Consider the following 14,222-nt stretch of genomic DNA (forward strand, 5'->3'; position numbering starts at 1 on the left):
ATTACCATTGGTTCTAGATCATATGCCACTTCTTGAAATGGATGAAGATCGATCAGTTCTTTTTGGTACAGTGACTCTGTGTATTCCTGCCAATTCTCTTGATGTTTCCTGCATCATACATGACCAGTGTAATACATCATTTTATCTGCTGACAGCTGCTTCCATGAATGTTGATTGTGGATCCAAGTAAAATGAAATCCTTGAAAATTTCAACCTTTTCTTATCATGATGTTGCTTATTGGTCCAGTGGTGAGGATATTTGTTTTCTTTACCTTGAAGTGTAATCTATACTAAAGGCTAGAGTCTTTCATCTTCATCAGTAAATGCTTCAAGTCATCTTCACTTTCAGCAAGGTTGGTTGTGTCACTTGCATATCACATGTTGTTAATGAGTCTTCCTCCAATCCTGACACTGTGCTCTTCATCATATAGTCCAGCTTCTGGAATTATTTGCTCAGTATACAGATTGAGTAAGTATGGTGAAAGGATACTGTTTTAGTTACCTAGTGCCACTCTGACAGGAATATACCACAGATGGGATGGCTTGAACAAACAAGAGTTTATTCTTACCATTTGGAGGCTTTAAGCCCAAGTTCAAAGTGCCAGGCTTTAGGGGCTGGGTGAAAGCCCCTCAACCTTGGCTTCAGCTCTGCCTCCTGCTCCTGGTCCACTGAAACTACAGGCTTTTCCTCACTCAGCTTCTGGCTGCTGAGACTGACAAACCCAAGGTTGACAAGTGAAAAGGCACAGTCCTGATGTTACCAAACCACACAGCAGACCATTAATTCAAGTCCATTAAAAGTCCCAAGATCTACAGAGTATGACAGGCTGCTGAACAATGACTTAGCTACATGCAGGATTCAAACGTGCTATAAGCTAGAGACCATTCTCAAAGCTGTTTCTTATACACAGGAAGCAGACCACATCCCTAAAGCAGCTACTCACCTGCTTGTGGTAGATTCCACCATGGAGTTGACTGCCAGTCTCATCATGGGGAATAACTACCACCAGCTGCCCAGCCACTCAACCAGGCCCAACCAAGTTGACACACAAACTTAACCACCACAGATACCCTGACACATACCTTTCCTAATTTTTAACCACATGGTATCCCCTTGATCTGTTTAAACAACTTCTTCTTGGTCTATGTACAGGTTCCTCATAAGCACAATGAAGTGTTTGGGAATTCCCATTCTTCCCAATGTTATCTATAATTAGTTATGATCCAGTCAAATGCCTTTGTATAGTCATAAAACACAGGTAAACATCTTTCTGGCATTCTTTGCTTTTAGCCAGCATCCACCTGACATCAGCATGAAACAACTATCCCAAAATCAAGGATTAACTTATAGGGGCTGTGGTAGTTAAGATTGTTGTCAATTTGGCTGGGCCTGCTTCAGTGGCTGGGCAGCTGGAGGTATAGTTATTCCCCATGATGAGACTGGCAATGAACTCCATGGTAGAATCTGCCTCCAGGAGCTGAGTAGCTGCTTTAGGAATATGGTCTGCTTCCTGTATATAAGAAGCAGTTTGGGGGATGGTCTCTAGATTATGGCACACTTGAATTCTACATGTAGACAAGTTGTTGTTCAGCAGCCTGCCATGCTCTGCCCACTTTGGGACTTTCAATGGACTTGAATTAATGGCCTGCCATGTGGTTTGGCAACATTGGGACTGTGCCTTTTTACTTGTCAACCTTGGGCTTATCAGCCTTAAAACCCAGCAGCTGAGTGAAGAAAAGCCTCCAGCTTCAATGGGCCAGGAGCAGGAGGCAGAGCTGAAGCCCAAGGTTAAGGGGCTTTTACCCGGCTCTTGTTGTTGTTGTTATTTGCCATCGAGTCAGCCCTGACTCATAGCAACCCCTCCTTGGGTTTCCGAGGCAGTATCACTACGGAAGTAGGATTGCCCAACCTTCCTTCCGAGAAGTGGCTGGTGGGTTTGAACCGCCAGCCTTCTGGTTAGCAGTCAAGTGCCTTAGGCACTATGCTACCAGAGCTCCCTACCCGGCTCTAGAGCCTGGCATTTTGAAGTCAGACTTAAAGCCTCCAAACTGTAAGAGAATAAATAAACTCCTGTTTGTTCAAGCCATCCACACTTGTGGTATATTTTCTGTTAGAGTGGCACAGAAGTAACCAAAACAGGGGTAGTTTGGAAATAAACTCCTAACATTCATCTTTATCTACTACCATTATCTGGTCTTCATTCCTATTTTTGTTCTGCCTATAGCTATGCCATATGAATATTACTAATTTGGGTAGGACCAGTGATTAAAGAGCTATATCTGAATATAAGAAGCTCTAGTGGCACAGTGGTTAATGCATTCGATAGCTAATCAAAAGTTTGGTGGTTCCAACCAATCAGCCACTCTGTGGGAGAAAGATTAGGCAGTCTGTTTCTAGAAAGATTTATAGCCTTGGAAACCCGATGGAGCAGTTCTACTGTGTAACATATGGGGTTGCTAGGAGTCAAAATTGACTTGATGGCAATGTGGTTGATTTTGGTTTCACAGTAAGGATTGCTTAGTCTATCAACTGATACTAACAGAAATATACTGCATAAAAATGTAGCAATTTTTTGTGTAACAAACACAAAAAAACCATACATTTGACTTAAGTTTATGGCTATACAAGTAGAAAGCCTAGATGAGAGAACATAACATTAAGGATATTATTTTAGGCAATGAAAGATGGGACTGGTCAAAAGCCACATGGATATATAATATCATAAGTTCACTAAATCTCATCAGGTTTGACATTTACATTTTGTTCCTATAATTAAAACTTTAAAGCTCTTGTACACAGAAAGAAACTCAAGGTACTGCATGTCAGTTAATTCTATAAACACTAATTTACTGTAAAAAAAGATGGAGCCTACATTTTGAACATATTGAATCATTTATTTACAATCTGTTTTTTAATGCATCTGGCTTGAATTATTTTCCTATCTCGTATCTGAAATCAATATACTGTATAACTAACAAACAAACAAACTTCAAAACAACCAAACCTGTTACTGGCAAGCTGATTCTGACTCATAGTGACTGTATAGGATAGAATGGAACTGCCCCAAAGGGTTTCTAAGGCTGTAATATTTATGCAAGCAGATTGTCTCATCTTTCTCCCACAGAGCAGCTGGTGGGTTCAAACCACCAACCTTCTGGTTAGCTTAGTGCTTTAACTACTGTGTCACCAGGGCTCCTATGTAAGTACACATAATAGGAAAAAGTCAGTTGCCTTTAGAACACTAGTGTCAATAGTTTCTGCTTATATTTTCTGTTACTTCAGTTTTGTGTATATGTTTTGACTGCTACAAATTTGAATTTAACCATTCATGTAGGCTCCATGAAGGAACGAACCATTCTACCTGGATCGTCACTAAATCTCTGGCATAATGCTGGTATACTCCAGATGTCCCCCCCCCCCCAAAAAACAATAGTTTTTATTATACGTGTATACTTTTTGGATGTTTAACATTACCTTTTTACTTTTGAATCATGGATGAATCCACCACAGAGCTAAAACATTTCTTATAATAGAATGAACAATATTTACTTAAAAATGTTCGCAAGATTGTTAAAGCATCTATGATACTGTAACAATAGCTCTCTACATTTCCCAACTAAAGAATTCAACTTCAATTTTCTACCCTTATTATATCTGTAACCGTTGTGAGTTTGAAAAGATTCTGACTTCTTTTATTATGTAAGCTTAGTGATACCAACCTGATTTGTCTTGTAGTATAACTACTCCATGTTTACTTGTATTGGTCATGTTGTACTTTATATACTGAGGAATTACTTGTCTTGGGTTTATGACTTCTTCTAGAGATGGCACACCTAAAATGGTTTGTAGGCTAAATAAAAGAAGAAACAGAAAAAATGTTTCCCCCCAAAAATAAATGGAATAGAGCACAAATGTGAAAATGTATGACTTGGAAACAACCAAATAAAGACATCAGAATGTTTTGTTTTTCTTTTATCAAAAAATTCTAAGGCTTAGATTTAGTATTCATTTTCAAATATACCTCAATAATCTTCTAAGGAGTCCAAGATGTATCTCAATGTATAGCTACAATTTTGAAACAAATTAAAGGCAAATCATATGGAAGACATTCTATTTCTACTAAACTAGAGCTATAGCAAGAACATTAAGAAACATAAGCAGATTAAATTGTAAGTTTTAAGGACTAAAATGTTTTTATTTGCCTATTTATTTAGATGAAAATGACAAATAAATAATACAAACACCTCAGGAACTTGCTTACACCTTAGTTTTTAGCTTACTAGATTAGAATGACATATCTCCAAACTTCTTCAACATCTTCCTGTTTTATTTCTCGGTTATCAGCCAAGTTCATTTGATCATCAATCATGTCACCCTTTATGTCCTCTATATTTCCCTAAAAGAAAGAATTAACTTGGTTTAATACATTACATAAAAATTATGGAACTATTGAACATATACCATCCCCAATATTTAGTAATACTATTACTATTACTCCATTGTGGAGTTACAAGATGTCATCTGAAGAAATGTTAGACAAGATGATAGAGTTATTGGTATTATAGCTGTCCCTATACCCCTCAAGTCAATTTGAAAGAAAACATGCTTACATTACATAAATAATATTTCAAGTATGCCTCACTACGATTTTTATCATTGATTTTTTGGGTTCCAAACAAATTTACACAAAAGTTTTAAAATACAATGTAGGTTGGAAGAACTCAGTATTAATATTAAAGATCGTTTACTTTTAATGATTCTATTATTGGCCACATGGTAATTATACTTAAACTAGTGACTAGTAAAAGAATGTTTTACCTGAGAGGAGTGTAATCCATGGTTTTTAGGAGTTCTACGAGATAAGTTTCGTAATTTAAAAATATTATCTTTATCTTTGGAAAAGTTCTCTACGCTGTTTTTTCTCAATTCAGGATGCCTTGGTGGAAGAGATTTAAGTGGAGAAGTGGCAGGAAATCTAGTTTAGAAATAATACAAAATTAAATAATGTGAGATCAGAAACAAAATTTTAGTGCTAATTTATTAAAAATTACAGAAAGAACCTGGTTTATTTTACCAAGGAATGGCAATACGACATAAATAAATTTTCTCATTAAATCTTTCTAAACTATTTTAATAGTTTTCTGCTTTCTGTAAATAGTACATATTTTAACTTTATTTCTGGATTGTTGTTAGGTGTCTCTGATTCTTTTTTGACTCAAAGTGACCGCTATGACAGAGAAGAACTGTCTTGTAAGGTTTTCTAGGCTGTAATCTTTACAGGAATAGATCGCCAGGTCTTTCTTCCATGGAGTCTCTGAGTAGGTTTGAACTGCCCACCTTTTGAATAGCAGTCGAGTGCTTAACCATCAGGGCTTTGTTATTGCTGGATAACTCAGGATTATTATTAGGGCTAGTTCTGCTGGAGAGCTATTGCTTAATTACAACATGTCTCTAGAATGCTACATTTTCTGAATTCCTTTGATGAGCTATTTAATTTGTACATATTTTCTGCCCTTTGTTTGAATGTGATTGCTCTCATTTCCAGGCCTTGGTCTATATTGCTTTTGTTGACTAATATTTCTTTCCTCCCTTCATTTTATTATAAAACATTTCAAAGACACATAAAAGCATGCAGAATACAAATCAACATCCACATATGTAACCATAAATCAGTGTAATTAACATTTTGTCAGACTTTCTTTTTAAATGAAAGAAAATATTACAGATTGAAGTCCCTATATATTCTTTGCTTATTCCATTTCATTCCCTCCCTTCCTAATGGAAATCAGTAACCCATAGTTAATGTATTTTCTTCTTGCCTATGTTTTTATACTTTTAATACACATAAGCAAGATATGGCTTGGTGAGTTTTCACTTTATAGTATCATTAAATTTATACATATGCTTTTAGTGTCCTTAAGTTATTTTTTTATACCAGTATCATAAATTATTTTCATATATTTTCTCTTAAGATTTTTTTATTTCATATTTAGGTATTTAATCCACGTATAACTTTTTTTATGTGGCATAGATCTAGATCTAATTTTATTCTTTTGCTCGGATACCTTATTGTCTCAACACATCTGTTGAATAAGATTTCTTTTACCTGTTGATTTCTGAAGGTATTATTGGTCTTATAGTAACTTCCCACATATGTGTGCATTTATTTTTTCATAATATTTAGTTGTTTTAATTTAATTTACGAGAATATCAGGTGAGGCAATTCTTCCCCTTCCTTGTTCTTTAAAGTTGCCTTGGGCCTTCACAAGGCATTGACGGCTAACCAGAAGGTTGATGGTTCAAACCCACCAACCACTCCATGGAAGGAAGATTTACTGCCTCTGAAACCCAATGGGGGTGGCTATGAGTAGGAATCAACTCAATGGCAGTGAGTTTGGTTTGGTTTTGGTTACATCTCCAAATGAATTTTAGAATCTGCTAGTCAAAATCTATAAGAAATTACATTGGGGATTTGAATGAGAATGCACTTAATTTATATATTAATTTGGGAAGAATTGACTTACTTATGATACTAAGTCATCTCATTCATGAACAGGGAATCATTTTCATTTATTTCCTTCAATAAAATTTTATAATTTTCCCCAGCAAGAACTTGTACATTTGTGGTAAACTTTATTTCTAGATACTGTATAGCTTTATTACCACTGTAAAAGATGAGGGTCAGAAAGACTAGTTAAGGAATTATTGCAGAAATCCAGGTAAGAGAGAATAAAAAAGAGAAAGTTGGCCTAAAAAAGAGAAAATTCATAGTAGACGAAAGAATTGGGCAGAGAGAATTAACTAGTTAGTATAATTAACATAATTTGGTAATTATATTTATAACCAAACCAAACCCAACTTACTGCTGTTAAGTTGGGTCCGACTCACAGGGACCCCTCCTTGGGTTTCTGAGGCAGTATCACTACGGAAGTAGATTGTGCAACCTTTCTTCCAAGGAGTGGCTGGTGGGTTTGAATCACCAGCCTTCTGGTTAGCAGTCAAATGCCTTAGGCATAGAGGGGAGGAAAAAGAAAAAAAAAAATCAAAGCAACTACAGCAAAAACAGTATCCTTCACTCATATATGGAACATGAGAAGATATGATTTAGGTTAGAGGATGATAGAGTACATTTCCATGTGCTACATTTGAAGTACCTGTCTAGTACGCAGTTTAATAAATGGGTCAAAAGCTCAGAAGAGATTATTTGGATTAGAGATTTAGATAGGAAAAGTAGATAAAGAGATGACATGAGATTGCCCAGGGACAGAGGTGAAGGAGAACAAGTCCAAGAACTTGAAGACCAGTAATAAAGGGTGAGTAGTCAAGAAAGGGGCTCTGATGGCATAGTGCCTAAGGCATTTGACTATTAACCAGAAGGTTGGTGGTTCAAACCTGCCAGTCACTCTGCAGAAGGAAGACTAGGCAATCTACTTCTTAAAGATTTACTGCCTCAGAAACCCAAAGGGGGTCACTATGAGTAGGAATGGACTCAATGGCAGTGAGTTTGGTTTTTGTTTTTTTCAGTCAAGAAAGGAAAGCTTTGTAGAGTGTTATACAAAACAAACTATTCGTGTTTGTTACTGCAGTTTACTTATATAACATAAATCATTTTTGACATATAGGCAAGAATCAATTTCTAAGACACCTCAATTGAAAAGTACTAATGTTATATGTTATATATAAAGCATGGACATTAGAATCCAAAGACCTAGTTTAATGGATATATAACAAAAAAATAGTGGGTGCATGTGAGAGAAAAAACAATTACACTGGCCCAAGGGAGTCAGAAAAGCTGCAGAGGAGGTTATATTGGACCTGAGATTAGGAAAAAAAATGTATAAATTTGCCAGTCTGACAAATGTGTTCAGTATTTCAATGTGGAAGAACATTTCAGTCAGAGTGAACAAGATTTGTTGAAGCATGGCCTCCCTTTCCTGATCTGTAAGAAGGGTTAATACCTACTCTGCTTAGCTAGTCTAGGGCATAAATATGAAAATATCTAAATCATAAAGCAGGATTTCTAGTACATGTAAAAACTCTAGACCCTGTGGTACATTTCTTCTGTTGTTTGTTATAGAAAGTTTTCTAGTATTTATAACGTGCATTCTTAAATTATATGTTACTTAAGGGCAAGAACCTGTGAATTTGTCTTTGCAAATCTAGAGCCTATGACATTGAAAACCAAGATTCTAATGTTCATGCTTGAAATGTGATACCTAAAACCCAAACTCATTGTCAAGCTGACTCTAACTCATAGTGCTCCTACAGGAAAGACAGTAGGGTTTCCAAATCTGTAAATATTTACAGAAGCAGAACTGCCCCATCTTTCTCCCACGAAGCAGTTGGTGGGCCTGTACCATCAACATTTTAGTTAGCAGCTGAATGGTTTAACCACTGCACCACCTGGGCTCCTTGAAATGTGATAGGGCTTTCAAAATGTATACACAGAATGATAATTTCTCACTCTTTTTACCTAACTCTATATTTTACTATATATATTATTTCACATTTTAAAAATTTGAATTTTATAGCAATTCAATCTTACTATTTTTCTAAACGGTTTTAATGGGACTACAAACAGTAATACTTTTCTAAAGACTGAAGCTGCTGAAGCTTCTAAAGAGGCTGCTGTTTTAGTAAAAGTGTAATAGAAGTGGAGAGAAATAAAACTTTATTGTTAAGTAATTCAATTTTGCAGTTATATTCAGTACCTGAATAGCTGATTGTTGTCATCAAGATTTTCTGTTCCCCATCTGCCTTTGATATCTTCAATTACATGATTCTTAAGAAATTTTCTCAGCAGTTGGATAGTCTGTTGCCTTGTAACTTCAGGACCAAAATTGCTATTATTTCTTAATAGGTCATAAAGCCAGTCCACTGCTTCTGCAGCTGTGAAACAATTGCCATATTTTTTAAAGTGTTGCCTATGTTTTCTTAGAGGCATTCCTACCCGAAAAGATGTGGTAACTTCATTCCACTGCAAAAAAGAAGCGGGGGGGGGGGGGGGGAGTTTGATAATAAAAAATGAAATCTCTTGATGATTTGAAATAAATTAGACAAAAAAGCTTTCATTGTATCTGAGTATACTGTAAAAACTCATGAAGAAATTGTTCATCTTATTTGTACTACATAAAGTTTTATAACTCATTACTGACTTCATTTTATTAATTCCAGTGCTGTTATGGGGAGCTCTTGTGACATAGTGCCTAAGACACTTGACTGCTAACCAGAGGCTGGTGGTTCAAACCCACCAGCCACTCTTCGGAAGGAAGATGGGGCAATTTACTTCCGTAGTGGTATTGCCTCGGAAACCCAAGGAGGGGTTCCTATGAGTTGTATCCGACTCGATGAGAGTGAAAAAAAAAGTGTCGTTATAATATTTTTATGTAATAGTTTTTATTAAACACATTCCATTGTATGGTCAACTTATTTACGAAGCTCAGGAGTAAGGAAAGAGAACTGCAATGAACCTACTTCTTGGTCCTCAGCAGAGAAAGCATTTGTTTCTGTTTTTTACCTCAACTATTATTAAGAACTCATGGCAATCTCATGTGTCAGAGCAGAACTGTATGCCTGCATAGGGTTTACAATGCCTGATTTTTTGGAAGTAGGTTGCCAGTCCTTTCTTCTCAGAGCCTTTGGGTAAACTTGAACCTTCAACCTTCGGGTTAGAATCAATTGGTGGTGATGGCGGTGGAATATTAAGAACATGCTGGTAGTATTTGTGTCAGGCACTGTACTTTATATTCATAATTTCATGTAATTCTTACAACTCTATGAATAGGTGCTAACATTTCCCATTTTATAGATAAGGAACATGAAGCACAGATAAATTCAATAATTTGGCCAAGGTCATACAGATACATGTTGAATACAGGCATTCAAATTCAGGTTTGATTGACTCTAGAAGTTGTACTCTAAACAATCCCATCAGGTCAAGAATCTGATTTGTAACTCCAGCTATGCCATATCAGCTTTATTACCACTTATGTATCCTACATGGTCCCAACATCACAATGCAAAACTTAAGGGCCAAAAATACAATTGTTGTTAGTTGCTGTTGAGTCATTTCCAACTCATGGCAATGCCATATGTGCACAGTAGAACTGCTTCATAGGGTTTTTCAAGCTTGTAACCTTATAGAAGCAGATTGCCAGGTGTCTTCTGAGGCACCTCTGGGTGGTTCAAACTGCCAAATTTTGGCTAATAGTCAAGTAATTAACTGTTTGTGACACTCCAAAAATACATTAACTGTATTCTTTTCTTCTCATTTATTTATTTAAGAAACATATAGTGAGCTGCCTACTATGTATGTCCTGGGGACACAGTAGTGAAAATGACAGGAGGGGTCCCTGATCTTAATTAAATACACTTATAGAATAGCTTTCCTGAGATGAGATATATATAGTTTTAATAGTGGGCTCTGGAATCAAATTGCTAGCTTTTTTTCCTGGCTCTAGCTCTATCACTTATTGCTTAATATGACCTGTTAAGCAAGTTACTTTAATTCTCTGTGCCTCAGTCTCATTATCCATAAAATGGTGATAACGGTATTTACTTAATAAGCTTGATAAGGAGTTCTGCCAGTGCAGTGCCTAAAGTATTTGACTGTTAACCAGAAGGTTGGCAGTTCAAACCCAACAGCCACTCTGGGGAAGGAAGGCAGGGCAAGCTATTCTGTAAAGATTTACCACTTTGGAAACCTAATGGGGGTCACTGAGTTGGAATCCACTTGATGGCAGTGGGTTTGGTTTTGTTATTTCAATAGGCTTAATAGGAGCTCCGGTGGCGCTCGGGTGCAGGTGGTCAGTTGGAACCCACCAGCAGCCACTGGTGGGAGAACGATGAAGCTGTCTGCAAAGATTTACAGCCTTGGAAATCCTTTGGGGCAGTTCTGCTCTGTCCTATAGGGTAGACTGGATGACAGTAGGTTTGGTTTGGTTTGTAACAGGCTTGTTGTAAGGATAAAACGATTTAATATATTTAAATATATTAAATTTAATATATTTACTAGTTAAAAAAACAAAATACAAAAAACAAACTCGAGTAGATTGCCATCGAGTAGATTACAACTCATAGTGACCCAGGTAATAAATCTTCACGGAAATAGATTGTTTCATCTTCCTTGCGTGGAGTGGCTGGTGGGTTTGAACTACCAACCTTCCGGTTACCAGTCAAATGCCTTAGGCACTGTGCAACCAGCACTCTTTTTTATTAGTAAGCAAGCACTCAGTAATTTTTCAATGTACTTGTTCTACTTTCATCTAATTTAATGAATTTTTAAAATAATGTGACCTGATTAAGGTTCCTTCCAGTCCTAAATTCTATCCTTTATAAGGATAAATACCATTAAGAACCTACTGAGCAGCAGCATCCATCACACAGGATGATCTGAACTCTGAGCCACTTATCCTTCATGTGGCTTCAGTAGAGTTAATTTTTGTTAGCTGCAGTTTCCACACAGGTAAAGTAGAACTAATACCTTCAGGAGATTCCTGAGAGGATACTGTACTGAAAGTATGTTGTGACCTATAGAATTTCAGTGAAATGAAAACTACAATGCTATTGATAACCTAAATGCACCAAATCCACTGCTATCCAGTCAAAAATAATGACCCTAAAGGATAGAGTGAAATTGCCCAGGTGGGTTAGAACTGCTGACCTTTCCATTAGCATAGCAGCAGAGTGCTTTAATCACTGTACCACCAGCATTCCTTCTAAATGCAGAAGACACTGTATAACAGTACCCATCCAGTGACCATCAAATTTTGTACAAACCATTGTTACAACAGTTACTGATGGGTACTTCCAAATACTTCTGTGTTTTGAAACAAGCAGTTGTTACCAAATTTAGAGTAGAGTACTACTCTGCTCTAAATTTGACAGGGCCAGCAAAATGAAGATGTCAATTAAGGCTTGCCTCCAGTTTGACTTTACAAAGCAAAGGAACTCATTCAGAATTGTTCTCTGATCCCGACGAGGGTAGACAGACGCGGGGAGCGGCTAAAATCTTCGTGTTCTATGGGTGTTCCTGGGATCTCCTAACAAAGTAGACTATGATGCTGTCTTCCCAGAGTGTTTCCCTTTATATCTAGCGCTCCAGAGGGCCTGGGCCCTCGGAGGAGGTGGGGGAGGCAGTCTGGCAAGGGTTCTGCAATACTTGTTTATTCCTCTTACCAACCTTTGCATCAGAGAGCCTTGGTGGCGCAGTGGCTAATGTACTCGTCTGCTAACCTAAAGGTCAACGTTTTGAACCCATCTGCTGCACCGTGGGAGGACGATGTGTTTCGGTATAGATTACAGCCTCGGCAGCACTATAACCAAACTCACTGGGATCCAGTGGAATCCGACTCATAGCGACCCCTCCTTGGGTTTCCAGGGCAGTATCTCTACGGAAGTAGATTGCCCAACCTTCCTTCTGAGGAGTGGCTGGGTTTGAACCGCCAGCCTTCTGGTTAGCAGTCAAATGCCTTAGGGACTCCGCCACCAGAGCTCCATTGGAAACATTATGGGGCAGTTCTAATCTGTCTTTTAGAGTTGCTGAGCCAGAATCCACTGGAGGTCAGTACGTTTGGTGTTTGGTTTATGGTTTTTCCTTTGCATGGGACCGACGGGCTCTTGGATCCAGCCCTCCGACCAGGGTAAATTATAAATGGTCTCAGATAGAAGTGGAGTCTGCCCCCAGCCAGGCTGGAAAATTTGGTCATTAAGCTCTGACTTACCAATTTGGTGGCCCGATAAGGTCCGGGAGGCACACCAGGATTCTCCATTCCGCCCACCCGGCCCAGACGTCTGTCAGCGCCGGGCCCAGTCCATGACTTGCGATCCCGGAGGTGGCTGGGCACAACCGTTGGCCCCGCGGCCGATTTGAATACGCCAAAGAGCTGCGCCGATTGGCTGGGCCTCAGGGTCACGTGACTCTACCACATCTCCAGAGTCTGGGCTAGCGCTGAAGCCAGGGTAGGCGGAGGCTCTATTGGGCTCTGGAGACCAGGTTGGAGAACGCGCGAGCAACGGCACCACTCCCGGAGGCCGGGCCTAGGGGACAGGCTTCGGCGCCACCTGGCTTCTCTGCCACTGCTTCTCCCTTTTGCGGCCGTTGGCTGGGCAGAGTTAGGTTTATATTTTCAGAAGGGGTAAGGATGGGGATGGCGCAGTTTGGAGTCCAGCCTTTACCTTAAGGGAATTTGAAATTGGGGCGCGGGGGAAGGGACCGGCTTTTCCACTGGACTTTATGAGTTCCTGCAGTGTTAGCATGTAAAATAAAGCACCCCTGCGGCATAACTTCCAACAGCCACTACCACTAGTGGTTTTGCTTTTAAAAACTTTCGTAGGTATGTTGCAATGTGTTCCCTCATACATCTCAGCAGGGACCTCAACGCAAAAATGTAGATTAAAACCTCCTTAATTCTGTTGGAGAAATGAATATAAGTAGATTTCCATAAATACACGCAATGTGAGGCTTAGAAAAAGTGTTAAACTTGTCAAACTGCTTCACTTCAAATCTACCACCATATTTTTCTTTATAATAATAAACCAAAAACCAAACCAAACTCACTGCCCTGGAGTCGGATCCGACTCATAGTGACTCCTTGGGTTTCCCAGGCGGTATCACTACGGAAGTAGATGTCCCAATCTTGCTTCTGAGGAGTGGCTGGTGGGTTTGAACTGCCAGCCTTCTGGTTAGCACTCAAATGTCTTAGGCACAACACCACCAGAGCTCCTTTATTATAATAAGGGTTGTGTTAATCATCATACATTTAAAAATGTGGCACCATCTTAAAAAATAAATCTGCAACTCATATCACTTTACAAGTGTTTAGAGCGTTGAAGAGACTTATTCAAAGTCTTGGGTCCAGCTGGCACAGCTTATATACATTTCATATTCTTACAAATGCTTTCCGTCACTAGTATGAAACTGAAACTAGGAATCCTCATTTCAGCAGACTGGGAGGGTACATGAATGATTTGAAGCTGTGGAAGAATTAATTTGGAAATTAAACAGGAATTTTAGAATATAGGACTTAAAGAAGAAAAGAGAAAATGTTCTAAGAAGGAATGGTAGAGTAATGGTCTGGACTTTACCTTAACCATAGATGGAAAGGATAGTTAAAGTGGAGGAGATACATCTATTTTTTGAGCAGAGCCAGTGGGTAGGAGGGAGCTCTGGTAGCATAGTGGCTAAAGCACTTGACTGCTAACCAGAAGGCTGGTGGTTCAA

At 38.4% G+C, this 14,222-nt stretch overlaps 1 protein-coding gene across 1 annotated transcript in view; it reads right to left on the bottom strand.

Annotated features, from left to right (window-relative positions):
• DEPDC1 (DEP domain containing 1) overlaps positions 1-12,771 on the bottom strand; it is a 26,796-nt gene extending 14,025 nt beyond the window's left edge. The window contains exons 1-5 of the mRNA XM_007959395.1: positions 12,724-12,771; positions 8,713-8,978; positions 4,820-4,976; positions 4,282-4,397; positions 3,721-3,851 (exon numbers count right to left, since the gene is read on the bottom strand). Of these exons, the coding sequence (XP_007957586.1) occupies positions 3,721-3,851; positions 4,282-4,397; positions 4,820-4,976; positions 8,713-8,978; positions 12,724-12,771 (718 nt within the window). The remainder of the gene's footprint in view (positions 1-3,720; positions 3,852-4,281; positions 4,398-4,819; positions 4,977-8,712; positions 8,979-12,723) is intronic.
• Between the last annotated feature and the right edge of the window lie 1,451 nt (positions 12,772-14,222).

The sequence above is a fragment of the Orycteropus afer genome, unplaced genomic scaffold (assembly GCF_000298275.1).
Source record: "Orycteropus afer afer isolate SDZICR_OR568_19922 unplaced genomic scaffold, OryAfe1.0 scaffold00016, whole genome shotgun sequence".
In the NCBI taxonomy this organism is placed as follows: Eukaryota; Metazoa; Chordata; class Mammalia; order Tubulidentata; family Orycteropodidae; genus Orycteropus; species Orycteropus afer.